This window comes from Dermacentor albipictus, chromosome 8 (assembly GCF_038994185.2).
Source record: "Dermacentor albipictus isolate Rhodes 1998 colony chromosome 8, USDA_Dalb.pri_finalv2, whole genome shotgun sequence".
Lineage (NCBI taxonomy): Eukaryota > Metazoa > Arthropoda > Arachnida > Ixodida > Ixodidae > Dermacentor > Dermacentor albipictus.
This window is the reverse complement of record NC_091828.1, coordinates 64367809-64391131: the sequence shown is the minus strand read 5'-3', so window position 1 is coordinate 64391131 and position 23323 is coordinate 64367809. Positions and strand designations below refer to the sequence as shown.

General features: G+C 44.3%; 1 protein-coding gene across 3 annotated transcripts in view; it reads left to right on the top strand.

Moving 5' to 3' along the window:
* The window catches only part of LOC135914282 (uncharacterized), a 77230-nt gene that overhangs the window by 7674 nt on the left and 46233 nt on the right, over positions 1-23323 (top strand). For 2 of the 3 annotated variants that reach the window (XM_065447064.1, XM_065447066.1), the window contains exons 3-9: positions 1770-1790; positions 4085-4097; positions 8630-8742; positions 12961-13148; positions 14401-15403; positions 18180-18402; positions 22904-23066. In XM_065447064.1, the coding sequence (XP_065303136.1) occupies positions 1770-1790; positions 4085-4097; positions 8630-8742; positions 12961-13148; positions 14401-15403; positions 18180-18402; positions 22904-23066 (1724 nt within the window). The remainder of the gene's footprint in view (positions 1-1769; positions 1791-4084; positions 4098-8629; positions 8743-12960; positions 13149-14400; positions 15404-18179; positions 18403-22903; positions 23067-23323) is intronic. The other variant, XM_065447065.1, reaches the window with a different exon arrangement.

Genomic DNA, 23323 nt, shown 5'->3' with positions numbered 1-23323 from the left:
AAACTGATACTCATTCATAAAGGTCAACAGTCACTTTAGGACCCACTAAAGAGTACGAAGACAAAACTCTCCGCGCCCACACTAGATTCGTTAAATGATTTAACAGCCTCTTGGAGTGCTTTTCAACTTCCTATTATTTGTTTTCTCTACTTATTTTTGTCTTTACTATTTGCTCTTGCTCGGTCGCCCAGACATGGCCACTGTTTCTACCTGGTTAATGGCGGGTTAGAACGGTCGTGGCAAGATTATGAAAAGCATTAAGACACACGTACAGGTTCAATGAATGATTTGCTTTTAATTTCAACACTTCAATCCGCCAAGATATATAGCTACAGCGGCTTGTAAATATTGCGTCTTCTGTTTTCTTGTAGCGAAGGAAGAATAAGAGGGACACGGGAAGGCAAATCGGACAAACACGCAGGTTCAACAACAAATTCGTTTCCAGCTTCGCAAGCGTACTAACACTCCTCGAAACGTCATAATACATGAGTGCATTGCTCGGAAAATATGAAGAAAACCGGAAAAAGCGCAAGCAGACCTTTTGTGGTCACACTGATGATTTAAGAGGGTGTCCGTTCAACGCAAGCATATATAACCCAGCTTCGTTATCGATAAAGAAATTGATGACTTACTTGCGCTTGCGCTTGAGTATTGGTGCCATAAGGCCGGACGGTAGTCGAATCTTTCGACCCATGAGCCAGTTATGGCTTTCGCCTCATTAACCCTTTAACTGGCAGCTCACCAATATTTTTGACCTTAGAAAAAATATCTGCCGATGCTATACAAAAGCAAATATTAGCCGGTGCCTTTAAATTTAAATTAAGTTATGTACCTTCTCAACAGTGGTAGTCCCAAAAATATCGACAGTGAGCAGCAGCAGATGTCTTATTGACAAAACTTGAAGACCTTATCAGTATCATCTTAGCAGACGTGGTGGTCATATTATCGCTAGTGAGATTTTTTTCCTTTGTTTAAGAAAGCTATTATTCCTTTTCTCCATTGCGGTACATCTCAAGAAAACACATTTACCTACCGTGCCAAAGCAAGCACCAAACACAATTTTGTACCATACATTTTCATCTAGCCTGATGGTCAACAAAATTTTCGACAGGCTGTGTCTCACCTAGTTTCAGATAAACCCTTTCATATTACATTTGTTAGGTATTTGAACAATAATTAGAAGAAATAAAGCAATAAAAACATTCCATGTCAGGTCTTTCTTATGTTGCCAGCTGACGGGCAGATATCAATCACAGTTGACAAATTTTTGCCGGGTACACCTTGAACCTCACTTAACTGCGTAGCAAGGCTTCATTATGACCTCACTTAAAAATTAATTATGTAGCTAACACTGACATCTATAGCAAGTGCAAATTATTGACAAGATATTTGCGTTCTTCACTAATGACTCCTTATATAGAACGAAATCCTATATATTTTATTCCTTCCTGACTGGTTTGGTGACATTCCGGTTACATTATTGGCAAGATGGAATAGTCGGCCTGATGGAGCAGCATATACAGCAGAAAACACAGCTGTAGAAGCGTACGTAATCTCAAAAAAGGCAATGTGTACAGAACTGACCACATAAAAACTGCTGTAGCTTGTTAAAATGTATTTAATCATGCTGGAACTACAAATATAGAGATGGGTAATAGATATTTAAAAAAAAAACTCTCTTCGTAAGGAGGTACATTCATCAGCAAATTAATAGGCTTGTTAGAAGTATTTGAGTTACGACTATAGTATGCATTCTTCTTTTTTTATAGACACATCGACCTTCAACTCAGGTGGGTTTTGCTTTCCCGAATGGTTGTTCCTTAACTGTATCAGTTTTCGCTTAGCATGCAATATGCGAGTTTCATGCGCGATGGTACCACAAGCCGCCCGCCTTATAATGTTGTAGGATTGGCTGTGGTTTGCGACACAATGGTATGTTAATACGGAACTTAAAGTTAAAGCCGTACTTTTGACGTGGTATGAAGGTTCGAGTTTAAGCGGACTGTTCTTTCTATGCAACATTTCCACTTAGTGGGCGCGGATATATAAAATTGAAATGTACGATTTTTCTCTCGAATTCTCTAGGAGCCGTTCATGCCAATGTTATCGTAATTAGACGCCAGAAGGCACAAGGCGGTGGAGATTAATTTTCAACTTTCAGTTTAAATTCAGGTGAGCGATTCTTGAAGTTCAATGAAATCAGCCTTAAAACAATGCCACGACACGCACTTTCATCGCAACGTGCGTGATTTCAAATTTCGGAAGTGGTTCCCTCATAGCCAAAGGCAGCCTACAGCTGGTGGAAACTGTGGTGCACGAAAAACGCGAGTGTTAATACTGACCTCTAAGCGTACCCTCTATACTGTGCTGCCTCTAGCAATGAATCCGTACAACGTAGGTCGTTGATGCAGTTTCTAGCCGTTTCTTTAAACGTGAGACCTTAATAACTATTAAGCTTGCATTTTTTATAGAAAATAACATACTTCATATAAAATTACTACATACCCAGGTATAGGAAACATCACGGTCGTCGTCATCAGCCTGTGTTTACGGCCACTGTAGTACAAAGCCCTCGGCCAGCGATATCCATTTACCCCCCTCTTGCGGCAGCTTATGCCAACTTGCTCCTGCAATGCAAACATATTTCAAGAAAATTCACGAGCGTACAGTTAGGCCGCTTAACTCCATGAAGTTTTCTATGCCAGCGAAAGAGCACGATAGGCTCGGCACAGGAAGACTAAATTTAAAGTACTAGGTGTGCACGAAAATATGAACATCGTGTTGCGTGGAGTATAGTTATCTTGAGACGTTGTCATAAACGTATGAATGATCGAAACGTGGTAAATATAAAAATACAAGTGTTTAATTGTTGTGTTTAAACGCTATGTAATTATAATTAACAATTACATGTGCTTGGTGTTTCACATTGGGACACACTGATGCCATTAAACGTAGGCTATCGATTACATTTTTCTCAATTAATTTACTCTATAAAATTGAAGAACCATTCCACTATTTGAAGGCGAATGACCAGCCAAGCTGTAACACAGCACACAGGGTTAGTCAACGAAAAATATTTTTTTTTCTTCATCATTTGGTGATGACTGTGCCGATAGCTTTGCGATTACTGTGACATGCACCGATTAGTTCGGTTACAACCTTAGACAGAATCTTGGTCAAAGTTCAATCTGTACAAGATCATTGTTGAGTAGTTCATTGATGTGGATTGGTGTGGCACTTCAAACCAAACTTTAATAGCCAAACTTAGTGAGCCATTCCGTGTTCGGTTTTGAAATCTCCCCATTGAAGTATCCAGCAATGAGCACAGGCGTAGTGTCATCATGGCTAAAGCACACAAGCTACATAGTATGTGCACAGTAGATAACAGAATTTCGTCTTTCCTTTCTACAGCACAGACACCCATCCCCACAGTCACCAGCATTGTCCTCGTGCGAGTCCATAGGACAAACTTTCTTGTAATTCGTTGCCATGCACCTTATGCGGCTATGAGCCATTGCATTTTTGGCTTGCTTACGGGGTGTGAGTCCTTACTTAGGGGTATGATTCTTACTTACGGGGGTATGAGCATTGCTTACGAAGATATAAGCCATTGCTTCCGCGGGCATGAGTCATTGATGAACAAGGCTTTAGACATGCTCTCTCTAAGTTGTATGCTTGATTAGAAATATTGCTAGCACTGTTTGCTTCACGTTGCTTATTGCTTGTAGCCTCAACCTTACGGGGCTGAGTTATTGCATATTTTGCTTGCTTACCGGGGGTATGAGCCATTGATATTGACGCACACAAAAAATACACGGAATCCTAGCCATATCTAGCGTCGCTGTAAAAGATAAGCAATTAGCACAATTTGTGTGTAGGCACTTATTTATTCAAACAAGGAACGTTTCCTATTGTATTGTAATTTAAATTGCCAAAATATTCCTTACAGATTAGTATGCACGTAACGTAGACTTACCAAGCACATATGTAGCGCACCCATGCATAGAGGATATAGTAAAGTGAGTCCATGCTTCTACTCAGAAACACCTACATACCTAAGTTGCTGTTAATTTTTCGCTTTCAGAAGTAACAGAAGGGTAAGAATTTACCGGGCGATTTGGCCCAGGTTCGTGCTTAAGAGATAAATGTAGCATTTTTTCATTACCTGAGTTGGTCTTCATACTATAAAAAACCGTGTTATTTATTTCTTGACTCAACTTTACAAAAACGAGATTACATTTCTAAAAGGAATTCTAAGGTGGTGAATAGAGGTAAATGAAAGGCCATATAATAAAGCACTGTTTGCCATTTGATATATTGCGCAGGTAAGTGTGTATTGCACAGTGTGGGATCTATATTTATGGACATGATGTTAAAAGACTAAGCTTTTTCTAGCGGTTCACCAATTTTTCGTATCAGGCATGAGTCTAGCGCCTTTCATTCGCCAATCCAAGAGATGGCGCAGCCTAAGAAAGGGCCAGTATGTGCTACTTTTTATGTGCCCCTGGGACCATTTGCTGTTATCATATTCGGGATGGATATACAGATACTATATGTATAAATATAGATATAAACTATAAATAAAATTGTTTGAGGGTAGGACAGAAACAGGAACCCTAGCACAGCACATCGATACTGCTACCATTGAGCTAAGACGGGAAGTCCAAGTGGGGGGAACACAACATCCTTAAGAACATCTCGCGTGCAAGCCAGTGCGTTGAATCCCTTGGCGCGTTTTATTACAATGTGGATTCTATGAACACTGCAAGTGATTTTTCGGCGTCACCAGGTATTACACACAAAAAGTTCGATTTGTTCAGTTTTAATACGTTTTCTGAAGAAGATTACTCTCATCAGCTGTACAATTTCTGTTTGCGCCGTAATTTGAACTCCAACTGCCGAATTACATCTACGCATGTTAGTGCTCCAATTGCGAAGGCTGGTGCATAGAAGAAGCTGCACTCTAAGGCCTCATGCTAAAAGAAAATCCAACAGAACCTATCTCACGATGACTGTCGGTGGTAATGCGTTAGCATTGAATCAATATAGCCATAAAACGTATTTACACAGTCGAAACGTGCAATCCGTGAGGCGTCTACGGTAGCAGGACTCCTCTCTCGAGCTTGTTCATCGAAACGTTGGGCCAGCTAGCAGCCACGCCAAGATATCCGCGTGTAGCCTCCGATGCGAGAAGAATGACGCTCCGGTGCCTGCAAAGGCTGAGCATTGTTTCCTCGCTTTTTCATCGACACAGGCTCAGTGACCCAAGATTCCCGGAGGTTTAATTAAGAGCGGAACATACCCACTGTATTCATGACGCAGTTGTCTAAAGTGTTGGCGTGAAAGACGTTCATTGAAGAGCGGCCGAAATCCAGTTAATTTTTGCGTCACCTGCTAAGGCGTCGGGTTGCTGTCCTCGAGGAACCCTTGAGACGGTGGTTGAATACCCCTCAGTGTCGGATACACTTCAGGGGTCTTTTAGTCACTGTAGTGTGGCAAACACCACCACCTACTGGTGCATAATAGGTACCGAAGTTGATATGAAAGGCGTTTAAAGAAGACAAGCACAGAAGGTGTGGCACGTACCCCGTGCTCTAAGGTGGCTTGAAATAATTTAATTGGAGAGTGGTACGTAGGCAGTTCCGCATTCATAGTGACCCATATCGGCGTGAAAGAGGTTTGTTTAGGAGCGCCGAGTATCTAAACATTGCCGTATACTCAACCCGTCAAGTTGGTCGGACGGTTGGTTTACAACACTGTTCCTTCGGAATAGCAACCCGATGTACTCCCCATTCAACCACAGACTACCCAGTGGCACATCTAGGTGGAAATACGGTTCGATATAATAGCAGACAGATAGTCCCCGAGAAGTGCATGAAGTTTCCTAGGAATGCTAACACACTAAAATAAATTCTTGAGTCTTATGGCCCAAAGCAACAATAAGATCATGATGCACGCCATAGTGATGGACTGCGAAATAATTTTGGCCAACTGTTTTTAATTGCGACTCTCCAGGTGCATTGTTTTCCAATGAAAACGCCGTCGCCGTGATGTACCACATAAAACTCAAGGGCGATAACGCCGTCGCCGCACCCCGTATGCTGTATATCCGAATGAAAGCACGCGAGGGGAGCCAACGATCAAGGCTCAATCTGGTGCCCGCGAGGGACGATAGCGAAGGGAAAAATTGGAGGACGCTTGAGCTTCGCCTTCAAGAGTGGAACGCGACAGCGTTCCCGTCGACCCGCCAAGGGGTGTAAGACAATGGGCTACGGCGTAGCGACTACGCGCCCAGCATCGGACGCGGTGAGCGTCGAGCAACGCAGCGTTCGGCGCGACAACGAAATGTGTGCCTGAGCAAACGACGCACGCCTGAGCCTTAGAAACAACTCGTTTCTAAGGCAACACCGCGTTCACTAGAGGCGCTTTTGTACCGCTTTGAAGCATCGAACTCGTGGCTCAGTGGTAAAGTCTCACACTCCGGAGACCCTGATTGGATTTCCACCCAGCCCATCTTGCAAGTTGTTTTTTATTCATGAAGTGCCTGCTGGGATTTATCGCTCACGGCCAATGCCGCCGACGCCGCCGCCGACGACACCGGCTTTTCTGCGACACGAGCTCCTTAACGCTGTCGCGTTAAAACGCGCTGTCTTCCATGGCGCTAAAGGCATGGAGGGGATGGGAGGCCGGGCGGCAGTGTGCTCTTGCAGCAACATCGTATTTTGCGACCGGACGCAAGGGGAACTGAGGATCGCGACTCAATATAACGCGCGAAAGGGAGCGAAGCGAGAGGTAGCAAGGCCGGGAATAGGGAGGCTTGTACTCCTCCAGCAATCGCATACTTTGCACGGCGGCGTGGGCTCGCGCGCACCGACTGTAGGCAGCGATCTGAAGACGGCTCATACTTTTGTGCGTACTGTTTTCTCGACGCTCAGTTTGCGTTGACGCGATGGACAGCACGTCAGTCAGTTCGCTCGCTGCTGCTGCCACACATGCTAATGCCAGTATCCTGACAGCGAGTGCCTGCAGTCATCTATCCTTGCTTCACGCAGCTGTCTACCAATTTGCTATCGCAAACGATGCTTCGCCTTTCGGGCGAAAATATAACTGCATTGTACAAGGGCGCTTTGCATTTTGGCGCTATTAAAATGTGGGTGCTGCGGCAGGGATTTGATATCGTGACGTCGTGCTTAGAAATGCAATGCAAAAGCAACTAAGCGAACTATGGAGGGTCCTCAATGGAGACACATTTACTAGTTGTAACAGATTGTATCAGCCTCTGAAGATGATGCAGACCTGGCTGGTGCAGCTGTTTTCACACACGTAGTAGCCATGGAAGGGTGGCTGGAACCGTATCATGCTGTTGGAGGGTTCTTGCAGCACGTTCCTCGGATCGCCCAAACAAAACCCCGCGTGCTGTCAGAGCACCGGCCGAGCTCGATTGAAACCTCAGTCGCACAGAAGCAAGGCGAGCCCAGATACGCTTGAAGACCATTACGTTGTTGCATCTGTCGCAACATTGCGCTGCTGCGTGTGCCACGCATGCTGTAGCTCAATAGTTCAGTCTAAGCATATAGGCCGATATGAATGGCACTGTAGTCTAAAACTGTGGGCCCGTCCCATAGATAATGCAGTCGAACAAATTGGTCTCCAATTCATGCTGTGAAGGTAGTACGGTGCACAGCGAAGCTGGATGTGACACCCAGAACGATCACCCATTGCGACGTAGCTTGAAGTTATTCACACGGAGACATTCACACGCAATTTAAGTAAATATTAGCATAAGGCGTTTCAACGGCCTATACCTTGGCTTTGGCCGCTACTTCATGCACCCGCAAAGAGGGGACCACAGACAAGAGAAATGCACTTAACCACGCTTTCGCAGCGTCTTGCTTGCACGCTGCTCTTCACCACTGTCACAACACAGATCAGTAGCTAGATGATTTGTTAAGTGCCACATAATCATTTTCTTAATTATTCAATTAATAAAATTACGCCCATGATCAGCGTGTTAAAGCGCATGTAAAATATCTAAAATCTTCAATAAAGAAATGAGTTTTCCATAGTTCTCCGTAATTTTTTCTTAAACCGCCATTTTTTTTAATCGTGCCAATATGGCATATGGTATTTGCATTGCTGATCTGTACATTTTATTTTATTTGTATGTTGACAGTTTTCATTTTGTTCCCATGGTTGTGTAAATATTTGTACGCGAGAAAAATAAAACCTTTTTCAAGTCGCATTTTTCTCTGGCCTCGTCCAGTTGCGCTGAGCTGTGTTATGCAAAACCAAGGGATGTTACAAATTTTACAACCACATTCCCTAGACCTAAAAAATTTAGGGTTGCAGGAAAAACTTTCATACGGTATTTACTGCAATCGGCGCACAATTTGAACTTTGCCTAGTGATAACGTGGCCTTAACTTTGCCACCGAAATGCCGAAAATATATTACTATAATTAAAAGCACTGTTATAATGCTCAGAATGAAACTAGCGCCGCCTTTGGCCCGTGCTAGATTGATTGTTGTCTCCGTCACCACCTACCTCTGTATGTGCCTATCTCTGTAGACAAGAGGATAGCTACCGAGCCGAAAGTTCACCCAAAATCGCATTCTCTTCCTATTCACAGTGAAGGCGATGATGACAGTGATGACAAGCTCTCGCTATTCATGATAGCATGTTGTTTACTGATAATCGGCGTGGTCGTGTCTCTAATGCTGATCATGCTTCAAGATTTGGCTGGTGAGTACCAGAGTTTTCTTTCCTCATCGACACTTCTAGACATATACGCCTATCAATAATTTATTTTAATTTACTGCGATATCTAGCAGTTACGAGATGGACACTGGGTCTGCTCTGTCCCGCTTCTCGTTGCCGTTGGAGGCAGGAAAATACCCCGCTGTTCTCATGGTCATTTGACATCGTCGTCGTGACCATGCTACGTCATCAACATTAGCCAATTCTCAACCATGTAGTGAAGAAATAATAAACGATGCCAGTGGTCGCCCCTCCTAATCATATACTTACGCATTTTTATTAGCCAGGATATTACATACTGAGGGCCACATTTTGATTGCGGCCTATCAAATTGTTAGGCATGGACAGGATGATGTGACGATTAGAGCGTTTTAAGTCAATATGTTAGTTCTAGGAATCAACTGTTGCAGAGCAAGGGTCGACAATATAACATGCGTTTTGACAAGGTGACTTAAATGAGAAGTTCGCGGAAGCATTTGATCCAGCGACATTTGTAGTTCGATCACAGATAATCACGTCAGCGCTCCATCTTCTTGCGAAGGTATGTCTAGTTTATGTATAATATGTAGTGCCTTCACTTTGCACTAAAACTCAACCGTCTGAATATATTCCATGAACATCTTAATATATTCAGAGCGTCGGAACCGCCATGGAGGCTTCCAGCACTTACACTGAATATGAAACAAGTTAATGGCCATAGGGCTCAGGTCATTGTCTGAATTCGAATTAGCCATTGTCACATGTGCTCTTTTGTAATAGCGAGGAAGAAAGTGTAAAATCGGTCAGTGCTAGGTCTAATCACAGGATGAGCACAACTGTTAGGAACAGCTTGTCGTTGTTATGAATTCAGCTGATGGCTTTAACACTCCTAGGCTCACAAATTGCACACCCAGAGTCGTGGATGTGGTTTGCTTTTTATGTAGCAGGAAATCCTTAAATGGTAGCGTTGGTCATGCCTGGACGATATTCAGCACTCTTAATATGCATCTTCAATGTTGTACTGTAGCACGGTATGCGAAGTTAGTGTTCCAAAACTTAAGTCCACATATCATCATCATCATCACAGTTCGAGCTGGCTTGTAGTTTCCGAAAAAGCGCTAGTTGTGAGAAATGTTTTGCCGTCAGTACCGTCAGAATAACTCAGGAGCTTCGGCTTACATCTACACCAACGAAATCCATGCGTCTTCAGGAAAAGGATTTCTTTCCACGACATATAGTTACTATCTCCATAAAAACATTTCTTGGGTTTTTAGATATTCAGCTAAATTCGAAGTTTGAGCTCCGGCAGCAAGTTCAATATCCTCAAATAAACTAGACATTTTGCCGTCTTTGAATGTTGCTAAAATCACAATAAATGCAACGTCCAATAGCACCTTGAGTTACAAAAGTTCCATAAATTCTTAGCAAGAGTGCGCCACATCAGGATGAAATTATGTCACCCGGGTTTCACCCATATTGTACAATGGATCGTTTGAGCAGAACAATGAATGATTATTTTGGGAATATAGCAAAAGAAAAAAGTACATATTCAAGTTGGCAGACTTAGCGCCTCCCCTGTTCTATATTCCACATTGTTTGTGTGGTGTCTGTGGGTGATAGGCCTCTCTTTAGAATGAACAAGGTCCGCCTCAGATGACTGTCGTCCTTTTGCGATTTGCATTACAGCAACTTAGCGGCACACCGTATGGCCACCGACCAAGTGCCTCATGTATAAGCTGCGTACTGTAGTCCCGCTCTCACCCCTTGTGCTTCTCTTCATTGAGTTTGCAAGAAACTATGCTCGTCTCCGCACACGCTACGCCATCTGGAGGCACGCAAGCCAAGTGTTCCCACTTTTGGCACATGGGTTCTGCGGAATCGTGTAAGGCGGCGAAATGTTGACGAAAGAGAACACTTCTCACCCACCCGCCTCTAAGAACATGCTACAAAGGGAACCTGTGCGGGTTTTTGCATTTTTTTCTGTTCCTTCTTATTATTCGTCTTTCTTTTCTGAGAAATCGGCATGAGTTCCCTGTGTAGCTTCGCTCTACACTCGGGGTAGATGGCAATCTTTTCCTACCTTTGCGTGGTCTCATATATTGAGGCGGTGCGCGCTAACACAGAGAATTCTTCATTTACTGCCTGCGGGTGTTCGTGGCGTAGCGCTAAACCCCTGGACTTCTCTTCATGGTGAACGCGTGCGGCATGGGTTCGAATTATTCCAGCACAGAAATATTAGCGCATTTCATTGTTGAAGGGCGATGTATTGAGGCTAGATAAACATGCATTGGCTTGCAGAGCTAATAATGTTTCGGAAATTTATGAAGTGCGTTCCAATATTTTTCGGCGGAAGTGTCAGTAACCAAACCAGAAGTCCACGTCACCTATTTAAGTAGCGCCTCAAATACTAGGCCATAAATATATGTACTGTTTTCAGACCTGTTGAACCTTGTTGCAACGAATCCTACGTTGCCGAATAAATTGATGCATTCATATTTAAACAGCAATCTGAAATGATTTCTTCATAGAAAAGGATTTAGTTGAGCGATGTTGCTGTGGTAGAAAGAACAGGTGTTGTGGCGTTCCGAAACTTCGTGCTAATTGGCTGAGCTGTTTTACTGAAAGACAACTTCGGCGTTTCATAGAAATTTACGCAAGAAACAACCCCCTCCTCCTCTGCTATCCTTAGTTAGAACCACACAACTCCTAGACTGATCATGCCGCAACGTAACCAGGCTAGTTAGGCTCTTTGTTGATTCCACCTTTTCGCTTCTATTGCACGTTTGTATCACTGAAATTGACAAAGAGACTGTATTTGCTAACAAAACAATATCTCAACATTATAACTCCTTCATTTGCGATGTCCAACATAAGTTATAAAGACGTCCGACTAGATTTCTTGCTGCACAGTTCTGTCATGTATGGCTTGGTTGGCGAAAATTAACGCTTGGGAAATTTGATTCATTGGAGAAAGCAAACGCGGTCATTGAATGCGGCATGTGTTTAGCACATTAGCACCATTCAACATTGTGGAGCTGAGGTCTGTCATTTGAGGACAAGTTATGCGGTTTCAGGTGAAGTCGATAGTAAACACGAATCAACAATTATAGCGGAGTGATTATGTTCCTGGATTAAGTGACAAAATACCCCTCGTCTTCCAGTTTCACTGTATGGCGATCGTCCTTCTGAAACTAGTGACGTCCAAAGGAACGTTCACTTGGTTCGTCCGCACTGTAATAGATTGTTCTTTCGTCTTTCGGGTAGCTTCCTTAGCGATTTGTGTTCATGTACAAGCGCGGAAAGAGCCTTGCGAACCAAGGGAGTGCAGATGAAGCGGTGCCTGGGACACCAGATGGCAGGTGACTGGTGTGAACAGGCGACTGGTTCATAGCCTATCGTGCGTGCAACGATGGGTAGAAATCAGTTAGGTCTCGTGAAATTGTGGTAAGACGCGTATTTTGTTAAGGTCGCGAGTTATAAACAATCGGTATCGTTTCTCATGCAACACCCGTTCCAAATTTTTTTTTGTAAACGAAGACAACATTTTCTGAGTACTGCATCCGCAGCACATGATTCGCGAGAAGCGGTACCGTTAGCTTATCATTATAATCTGCGTAAAAGACGCGCCACTATAGAAGCAGGAACGCGCATTGCAGCAGTGTCCGAGGTTAGAAAGATGGCTGCCGGGAGCTTGATAGCTGCCACCTTTGGAGCTTGACAAAACGTGAACGGCAGTCTTGTCATCAGGCGCTGTGCCGTCAGGCGTCGTTGGCTACATCTTGCCACTGTTCCCATGGTCCCACGGTTTGCAGTGCTTTGTGCTCACCCGATCCTTATAGTGACTCCACTAATAATGCTGTAATAAAGGCAACAGAACACTACGGTGCACATGACCCACAAACATTCTACCATAGCGCTGATGAAACGCTTAAACTGTCCTTTAAGGACTAACGTATAAGAGAACATGAAACAGTGAAGCTGTCAGTTTGTTTCATTTCTTAAAAGAAATGTTCAGCTGGTGTGAAGTGGACATCTGATAGGAGGCGCGTGGCTTCAACTAAGCACCAGCTGTCATCCATCCTATATTGACGGCTCGCACGTTCCCACGCCTTGTCATGGCATCTAATGTATTTTTTCTGCATTTACGTGTCAACAGTTGCTTCTCGCCAACAAGGAAAAGAGATCGCCCATTTCTCTCGAACGCATTTTCAATTGCAATTATAGGAATGCAGTCGGAAACAAGGTTGCGTTACACCACCTACACGAGGTGTTTTTTCTCGTGTTTTTATGAAGATGATACCGAAATAGATGACGACGAAGGCGACGCAACTGCGGAAGGAACGTACGACAAGGCTGGCGGTCCTGGAAGAAGCAGCGGAGGTGGGGGTGTCACGAGCACTCTGACAAAGCCGGTGAGCTCGCTCGCAAAGCAATACCTCTAAATCTGCTCCCCCTTTGACTACGCGAATGAAAAGTGATGCTGCTGGTTGCACAAGAGAACATGGCGAAAAAAAAACGGTTTCACAGACGCTTCCCTTAAAAATCCGACAACAAGTAAATGCGGATGTCTTCATAAGTGTAATTATAAGCTCACTCGCTAAGTCCAGTACCGATTGATGGTCGGGAGAATGTCATTGAATGAAACAAGGAATAGCCTCTGTTTGTGCTAAATGCATACGACCAAAAATAAAAGAGTTCTAAAGATACCTCATATTGTACTGGAGAACAGAAATAGCAGCGATTGATAAATATTGTTTGCGTACAAATTGACATAATATATTTCGCATATTAGAACACATAAGTATTCATAAATACTGTGTTCCAATGAAAATAACGTGTCTGAAGCTCAGCGGATGCTCACTATACGTATCATTTCATGGAGAAGGTACCCCACTTACACCTTTTTCAAGAAGCCTGTTCGTAATTCAATTAAATCAAAATTGCGGAGGTTTCGCAGATTGTGTTTGACTGTTTGCTCACTTGATCTTGTAGTAGTTTCACACGAGCTACGTGTCAGCTCTTCACGTGGCATCTGTAATTTGTTCTGCTCAGTTATCCCACATGGTCGCAACATTTTGGTACGGCGATAGTATATGGTGGGTAGAGATATGGAATGCAGACAGTGTTGACTCCTTTAACTAATGATGGTCTTTAAGGGTAAGGGAGAAATCATCATACTTTATTATACATGTAACCGCTGTTCTAATACTTCCAGTATGATTCTCAGTGTCACGTCAGGTCGCATTTATGACAATAAGTGAATGCCACTAGTTTCTCCTGGTTAAGAGACAAGAAAAAGTGGTGCTTATTAGGGGGCACGCTGGAGTGGCCTATATTGTCGTTGACATTTAGACCTCGCAATATAGTTGAGGAAGTCATGTAATAAGTAGGCGATGGTTGATTTTACTATAAGTATTACGAAATGAGTTCGTAGAGTAGAGACGCGCCATCATGGGAATCATTGCAAAATATACAGTGTTATAAAAATCAAAACATACGCAGGCTAAATGAAATGTTGTGTGACCTGGTGCATGACAAACGTCACTAGAGACCTCTGGGAGACGCCTTCGCCCTACAGAGCCCATAAACTGATTGTACAAATGGTTACCGGGGTGGTGATGATGATTATTAACAATGTCGCCTGGAAACCGGCATCCTGTGCAGATAACAACTCCTGTGACATCCGGCCGAGTACAGCGCCCTGCTACCAGAGCGCAGCGGATTCCACAGAGGACCCCCCGAATTCTACCAACACCAAACAAAGGGTTGCCACCGCTACTACCAACCACGCCGGAGAGTGCGCAAGGGCTACCCACGCCCAGGGCAACCCCCTCACCGCAAACGCCGCGACTTGCGACACCGAAGGTTACCCAACTGCGTCCTTCAACGCCGAAGGCCACCCCAGCAACACCAACGCCCCGACCCACCCCGCCAAAGTTGACCCGACCGCCACCGCTGCTACAGTCGACGCCAAAGGTTACTCGAGCGCCGCCAACGCCGCGACCCACCCCGCCAAAGGCCACTCAAGCACCGGCAACGCCGCGACCTACCCCGCCAAAGATTACCCGACCACCACCGCTGCGACCATCGACGCCAAAGGTTACTCGAGCGCCACAAACGCCGCGACCCACCCCGCCAAAGATTACCCGTCCGCCACCGCCGCCACCATCGACGCCAAAGGTTACTCGAGCGCCACCAACGCCGCGACCCACCCCGCCAAAGATTACCCGTCCGCCACCGCCGCCACCGTCGACGCCAAAGGTTACTCGAGCGCCGCCAACACCGCGACCCACCACGCGAAAGATTACCCGACCACCACCACTGCCACCGTCGACGCCAAAGGTTACTCGAGCGCCGCCAACGCCGCGACCCACCACGCCAAAGATTACCCGACCACCACCGCCGCCACCGTCGACGAGACAGGCCACTAAAGCACCGGCAACGCCGCGACCTACCCCGTCAAAGGTTACCCAACCACCCAAGCTGCCACCATCGACGCCAAAGGTTACTCAAGCGCCGCCAACGCCGCGACTCACATCGCCGAAGGTTACCCAGCCACCACCATTGCCACCATCGAGACCAACCACGCCAAAGCCTACCACACGCACACCATCTCCTACGACGCCGACCACTACTAAAATAACAAAGTCGACGACACCGCCTGCACGTACGTGCCCTATTATCATGTTCCTACGATATATATATATATATATATATATATATATATATATATATATATATATATATATATATATATATATATATATATATATATATATATATATATATGAATGCGGGAAAGGTGCTCACACGTGCGCTAAAGCAACTATAATGTTTAATTCCTAAAGTTATAACCGTGTATTGGGACCGTTAGCGCACATATACATATACAGTGTCGCAAACATCATGCACCAAGATTTAAAAGTACTAAATACCAATAAGCTGGAGAGAACTGCGGTAATGTTGTTTGCAGTCGATTACAGATACTCAGGCTACGTTATATACATCCCGCTTCATTAGACAATTTCTCCTTATCAGTTCATAAGCTTGCCAAATATTATAATTAGACGAAAATTGTCAATGAGAAAGTTGCAGAACAACACGAAAATAGTTCTATGCAGGTTTTGGCTGCTCAATACGTGCTACATAAGATTGATTTTACAAGAAAGAAATATGTCCGCCAATACAGACTAAATTTCCCCCTGACAGGCCACTCCAAGCACATGGAAGTGGACCAAAAACAACTTGACAGAAGTAGAACACAAACGATGGTGTTCTCTTTCAGCATGTAATGCGTAAGGAGAACCCCGCTCCCCCCCCCCCCCCTTGCCTTGTTTTAGAGCAGTATTGAGTTCACCAAATTTCCCCAATAAAGTGGAACCTAAATTAATGTATACACTTTACAAAACTTTCCAGCGCCTGGTTGTCAGTGCCAATTACAGCTTATAAAACGAGTTCACTCCTATAGAAGCTGAGAAGTGACGCCATACCTTGGCAGTATCAGAGAAAGGGCTCGGTGTATCTGATAATTTGCATTGGCACCTGTACAGGGTGCCCCGCGTAACTTGAGACAAGAATTTAAAAATGAAAGGCGCGTCGGAAGTTAATTGAACTGAACGTATACTATTCGCAATAGCCTATATTAACTCGAACAATTCTTCGTTTTCCTCATAACTCCCTAATTAAGTGTTTTTTACCCAACTCTTTAATTTCTGGCTGAGGACCCCAAATATGATACGCAGATTTGTAGAGCACCTTCAGAAACCGCCGATTGAATTGCTTCTCTAACGATACGTCACACGTAGTTTTTTCCGGGATGCAAAGAAAGCCCGCCAAATATGAAAAAAAATCCACGTGGCGTAGCGCTTGCGCTGTGGTACCGTGCTGCTCTCAAGCGTGCGTTCGGTGAACAATGTCGGCTCCCGTTGGATGACGGCGAAAATTCATGCTGCTAGCTGAGAGCTGCCAATGAGATGAAAAAACGCCCTGCCGCTTCCTTGTTGCCAGTCAGGCAGCAGCCGACCTTGTCCAGCGAACGCATGCTCGGGAGCAGCACAATACCACTGCGCAAGCGCTACGTCACGTGGCTTTTTTTCACATTCCGCGGGCCTCCTTTGCAACCCGGAAAAAAGCACTACGTGAGACGTATCATGCAGGAAACAATGCGATTGGTCGTTTCTGAAGGTTCTCTGCAGAACTGCGTACCATACTTGGGGTCCTCAGCCAATAATTAGTACTTTGGGCGAATAAACTTACATAATTATTGAATTATGGGGAAAATAAAGAAGACATGTCTGAGTTACCATAGGCTCTTGCGAATAGCCTGCGTTCGGTTCAACTCACTTCCGATGCGCCTTTCATTTTCAAATTCTTGGCTCAAGTTATGTGGGACATCCTGCGTATGATCTGTTTCTGGAATACCTTTTTTTTTTCGAAAGTGCGAAATTACACTCCTCGGCATGTGAACTCTAAAAAGGGGAAAATATTCGCGCAAGAAATGAAATTACAGACACTACTATTTTACAAATTCAAAACTTCAAGTTAGAAGTTGCCCCTGGTGAGTTCGCTAAGCAACTGCAAGTTGCACTAATTCTCAGGATGAGACCAGTTTTGCTGTATTCATTCCCTAAATGTGCGACAATATGCTATCGCGTGTGGGTTATTTACTTCTTTGTACGATCCACTACAGAACAAAGCGCTTCGTTATTGTAGTAATTGTATCTATACTAGATTTTTACAATAAGTTTCGAAGCACTTATCTCACAACTGGTGTTAGCTTCAAGATGTACTTTAAGTGGATGTGTTTTGAGAATCAGTGGGCTTTACTTCGTAAATTTCATACGCACCCTCATCTAATCAGCTAAATATTTGATAAACCACATTTTAAGATAAATACTTCTTAACTTTGACTTCTTGGGATAAGTGCCATGGAATGTGTGGTTTTCCAGCTCCACATGAATACTTATGTTAGATACCACATACACAGCTACATTATTGTAATGTGACTAGGACCTTTCGTTATATATCTGTAAAACGCGAACGAATTAAAACAGGGCGGGACTCTAGGTGTTAGCGTGTCAATGTTTTTCCTGATTTTTTTACGAAACAGGGTATTCATAATGTGTAAAAAATATACACAAGTTCTAACATATTCAGCCTATCCCGAGAGAGCGAGTAACTTAGATGCGATAACTTTGCTACAAGGTTTGGTCGGGCTATTAAGGCCTAAATCAAAAGGGCTGCGGCTGTGTTGGAAATTGCGGGAAAATTATGCTTAGTATACCAATCTTTTAGTCACTATAACGAAAACGTTGCCATTATGAAGTTTAATTGACCTTCAGAAGAATGCTTGAAGTCACGTTAACTGTTTGATCCTTAAAGTGGCCAAACGCTACCGTTGCGAAACAGTAGACTTCTTGTGCGCCATGGGCTGCTTTGTGCAGGTGTACCACAAAAGGAACCGGAACCTGAGAACATCATCTGCACCGTGGCCAGCGATGGCCCGATGGAGATGCCAGAAGACGGGCTCTGCGACTTCATGTTCTACGAATCGCTGGGGAAGCCCTTCGACAAACCGGGCGAGTCGTCCATGGGAAAGTTCACAACCTTTCAATCCTTGGCGGCCAAGGGGAATAAGACGCAGTTCGGCATCTCCATACTCACCTTGTAAGTTCAACGCGCTTCGAGCAGTCATAGAGAAATGGAGCCAAAAAAAAAAAACGCTAGACAAGTAACAGGATGCGAGAACTACGTGCGCTAACTTTCCAGAAATGTTTTCTTCTATCAAGTGGGACATGAAATATATGCCGCATTTTTTTTATCCTTACCATAATTTTTAGGAGTTGCCCGTATAGCACAACTGAATTTCTTGTGCGATGTTACTTTCAAACGTACTCATGTTTTACACAGTATGTTGAAATGAATCGAATAACTATTACGAAACTGCGGCCAATTAACATTCGGACTGAAAAAACTTCGAGGACACCTCAGCACTTCTTATGAGCTGTGAACGCGAAAGCATTAATGTTCAACTGAACGCAGCTGTGTGGTCCTTCGGGTTAGGAACTTCTCCCGGGCGAGGGAGCGCGTTTTGCTTTGGCGTTACCGACGCACAGTTAGAACGCAGGGGAGAGATTGCTTGGACAAGGAACACTTGGGTAACGCAGGCTTTAGAAAGAGAGGGCAATTTGGTGCCGCGGTGATGCCCGCTGCACTCACGCAACACACGGGACGCTGCCGCAGCAGCAGGTGTTCCCTTTCACACGCTCTGTCGAGGCGCACTCGTGATGTGACGTAGCAGGCAATGCGAATTTAGGAGCCGTTTCTCTGCTATAACGCTGGATGCCGGCTTTCTGAATAAATGGGCCATGTGACACTTTCGCATCGAAGTTTAACGCAAATATTGTGTTATAAGAATTGTAAGTGGTTACTTCGAAACTATTATCTAATTGATACGAATTCTGACAATGACACCAGTATGCAGATGTGTCTTTTCAAAGTTTGCTACCATTTGCATCGGTGTTCACGTAAACATTGAGCTTAAAGGCATAAAAAAGGATCTTTTCTAAAACTGGAAGTTGATAAACAGTGCATGGTTATCGGAAGTTTGAAAGCGCCTATTCATTAACGGGGCTAGCGTGTAAATTGATCCCAAATCTATGTGCCTTGTGAAATGACTGGCTTCCATTACTATGTTGCACCAATGGCGCTAAAATTATTACGTAAAATGTTGACTTGTGATATCCTGATGTTCAATGAGTTAAATATCTTTATTCTTCATGGTAACTAGCTTTTGGCTCTTCGACTGTTACAGCTCAATGAGTTATCTTTATGCCATAGGTAACATTTTTTTATTCTCTGGTACAAATATTGACTGAGTCTTCTACAGCTTGTTGAAAACTACTGCTCAACTGCTGAGGAGGTGTGCAGTTCTTTATTGCTCAATTCCTTCTACGGCACATCATTCAGCCACAGGAGCATGTGGACGTGCGGACTCCGAATTCCACGTCAATACGACCAGCCGTAGCACGCCACCACTCGTGGTATGGCCGTTTCTTTTGAAGCGAAGTTTGTATACGCTAGCCTGCGAATGCGATGTAACGCTAAAATCTTTTCTCACAGCTGCGCAAGTCCAGGGATTGCTATAAAGAAAACAAGCAATAGACCCGCTGAACGGAGAATCCTACTGCACCGCCGCGCTACTGACGTCGTTCTCTCTGCCAATAGCAATTGTGTGTCTAGGTAACTTGAGACGAACGAGTGTTTCTTGCGTCAGAACGCTATCGGAACTGCGATGGGTCGGCCGCGCGTCATGCGTTCCACCGAAGAACAGGCAGTGTTTGATGAACGCCGCTGGGAACTCGTTCGAGAAAGCGCTCGTTGTCGATGGGCCGACCTCGCCATGACGGCGCGCGAAGCCGAGGCGTTACGAGAACGAAGACCCGGGGATCCTGAGCTCAGGGAGTGCCAAGCTGACGCCAAAGGTCCACGAAGAGCTGCAGATCCCGAGCTGACGGAACGTGAGACAGAAGATCATCGGCAACGTCGTCGCGGAGTCCTCACCGAAAAAAACTATGACGAAAGCCTCAGCAGTGCTAGCCTCAAGTTTCACGGAGCGATGGCCCGATTTAAACGCGAGTTTCTCTAGCTGAACTTCGGGGCGAGCTGCAATGTATGTGATCGTTTGTGGTTTGATCACGGCGTCGTCCTAGTCAGGGGAATTCATTCCAATGAACAACGACGAAATGCATTCGGTGATTGAGTGAAATATTAGCCCAACCGTAACTGTTTGTACCCTACAACCATACGATTGACTTGTATATGCCTTACCTTTGCTAATGGCACGTGTAGCACACGGGTGATGCAGCCTCAACATGCGTACCATAGTGATCACAACGTAACCAACTTCACTTGCAGTATCAATACCGTGAAATTACCACAATGAATGAAAACCAAAACAAGAAATCAGTGTTGTGTTGTCACGCTTCTATACTTACACAAACAAAAGCAACATAGTTCATCACACACTGTAGTAATAAATATATTATTCTGCGCCAAACTTGTACACATTAAAACACAAGCTTTAAACGAGTCAACACAAGCTTCCCTCGCACTCATCTGCACAGTAGGGGAAGGGCGGTCAATTTCTTTTCCTAGGCCGTTTTGGGTAAGCCTTGCTTACTCATTGCGGTGCTGGAACATTAGTGAAATCATTTGCTAGGCTGGTTCTTTTACATATGACAGGCTAGTGACGTCACTCCCCAAGTCGCAGTCTGCAGTTACCGCGGCAGCTAGGGCAGCAGTAATATTTACCCGGCAACTTATTCAGGGAGCACTACGAGCTTCGCATTTTTATCAGGAGCCGCTCATTGTCAGTGATGTAATTTGGATGCCTTTATAGTGCTTGTTCTTTTGAAACGAATGCTGTGTTGTATGGTGCGTGAGCGATAATAAACAATGTATGCACTTTTCGCTCCAGTCGCGGAGGTTTCCTTTTTTTTTTATTCGATGAACGCATCTTTCTTTTTGTTTACGTGAGGAAGACGCCGAGAAAGTGCCCGACTAACTAGAGACGTACAGGCTATCTGTAAAAAAACACCCATATTTATGCAAAAATTTCAGAGCAAGTGCGCATGTCACACAGCCGAAGGATTAGAAACTGTAAATAGGTAGTCCGAATGAACGCAAGTTCTCAATTACTCTACAGCTGGCAAGTTGACCCATCATGTGCCCAGCCTACCAATCATTACGGCCTCAATAATCTCTCCTACTAGGTTTTTAGCCTTCTCACATACGTCAGTGAATGGAAAGACAGCCACGCATGTCGCAATGAGCAGCAGAGACCACCCTTAAATTTGTGCATGTTACTTGTGCATACCCTGAAGTGATCATCTGAGCTTCTTGAGGACTGCCCGATGTAGTATTTGCCAAAGCTCAGGGAAGCTCAGCGAAAATCAAATATTTCTTTGGTGACTTTTCCTGCTTTCCCAGAGAGAGAAAGAAAAAAAAAGCCAGTGAGCACTGCTATACTTGTGCTGTTAGCATAATAATGACCCAATACGCATCCCTAAAGCACAATGAAACCGAAGTAGAATTCCACAAGGTATACAAGGGCTCTGATGTTCTTCAATGTGTTAAATTATCGGCTGTGCATAATTGGGTCCATCATTTATGCGGGAATACTCACCAAATGCTTCGTAATAAATATGTGCCACTTTGAAATATAGGGTATAGAACACATAAATATATGTATGCATTGTCCTTAAATGTCGCTGCCCCCCTTCACCATGCATCTATCATCACCACTCTTCCCTCAAAAAGCATCGTATGTCTCCTCCTTCCTACTAACATTACAGCATCGGCATCTACAGCTGCATAGCTTGGAAACGGTGCAGCACATTAACACAAACATCGAATGTGATCAAAGTTACGACCTATGTAGTGCCTAAGGATACGCGCTTTCAGGCAGGACGTGAAAAAAGTTGTAACTATAACAATAGTACACATCACGCTCTGTAATTTAGCTTTTATTTAGTCGCTTCTCGAAAGCTTTTTTCAACAACAAAAATGTTTCAATAATGGTCATACTTTTCATTCAATTCCTGGAGTCTTAACCTAGTGAAAGGCCTTCTAGTAGCACGCAGTTATTGTTATCAGCAAGTCGCATTTTGGCCGTACGTGTCGATATGCACATTTCGAGACTTCTCTTGCCAAGTACCTGGATAAAATTGCAGCATCAATGTTTTAATGGAGCTATAGGCTTCCGTTCAGGCATTTTTTGAGTCCGCCTGCAGAAAATTGTAGTCTTCACTTGCGCAGAATATCGACGTGAAATGGAGATCGGTGTTTCTCCCACTCGCGCTGGATAAAGAAATGTGCTCTTGCATCAACCAAGCTCTTCCATCCAGAAATTTGTGCCGCTATGTTTTGTTGCACAGCGGACTACTGTGAAGTGCGCCGTCTTAATGACGGAAATTGTGTTGAATACTGCATAGTGCTTTGGGAAGCTTAGTTTCCGTTTCCTTTTACTGCAGAAGACGGCCATTTCAGGACGGGCTATGCCAATAATGATTGAAATACTCTGCCACTGCTTCCTCTCATAACTTTGTCTTTTGCTCTTGAATGTAAAAGAATGCAATGCTGTCTACTTTTTTGTCCCTGTTTTCAGGGACATAGGCGTTTTCTTGCGTCTCCTGAATGAGGACTCCGCTAAAGCGTGGGCACAGGAGAACTTGTGGAACCACAACATTCACCACTGGGGAGTTCTGAATATTCACCACCCATTATTTGATCTAGCAGAATATTTCGTGAATGCCACATTAGTTTTGAAGGTAAGTGGCATGTTTTTTATTCCGCGTTGCGGCTGCCCTGGACAGTTCATCTTCAGCGAGCATGTTTCTTCGTAGGTCAAGTGAAGCCTTGTAGCGGCATGCTCACCTTGCTAAACTTTATGACTCCTTTCAATCACGAGGAAGCAGAATACATCCAAAAATAGAATTGAATAGAACGTTTGGCGACTGGAAGTCATCACCATCAGCAGCCAACTTTTATGTCCACAGCGGGACAAATGCATTTGCAAACGATCTCC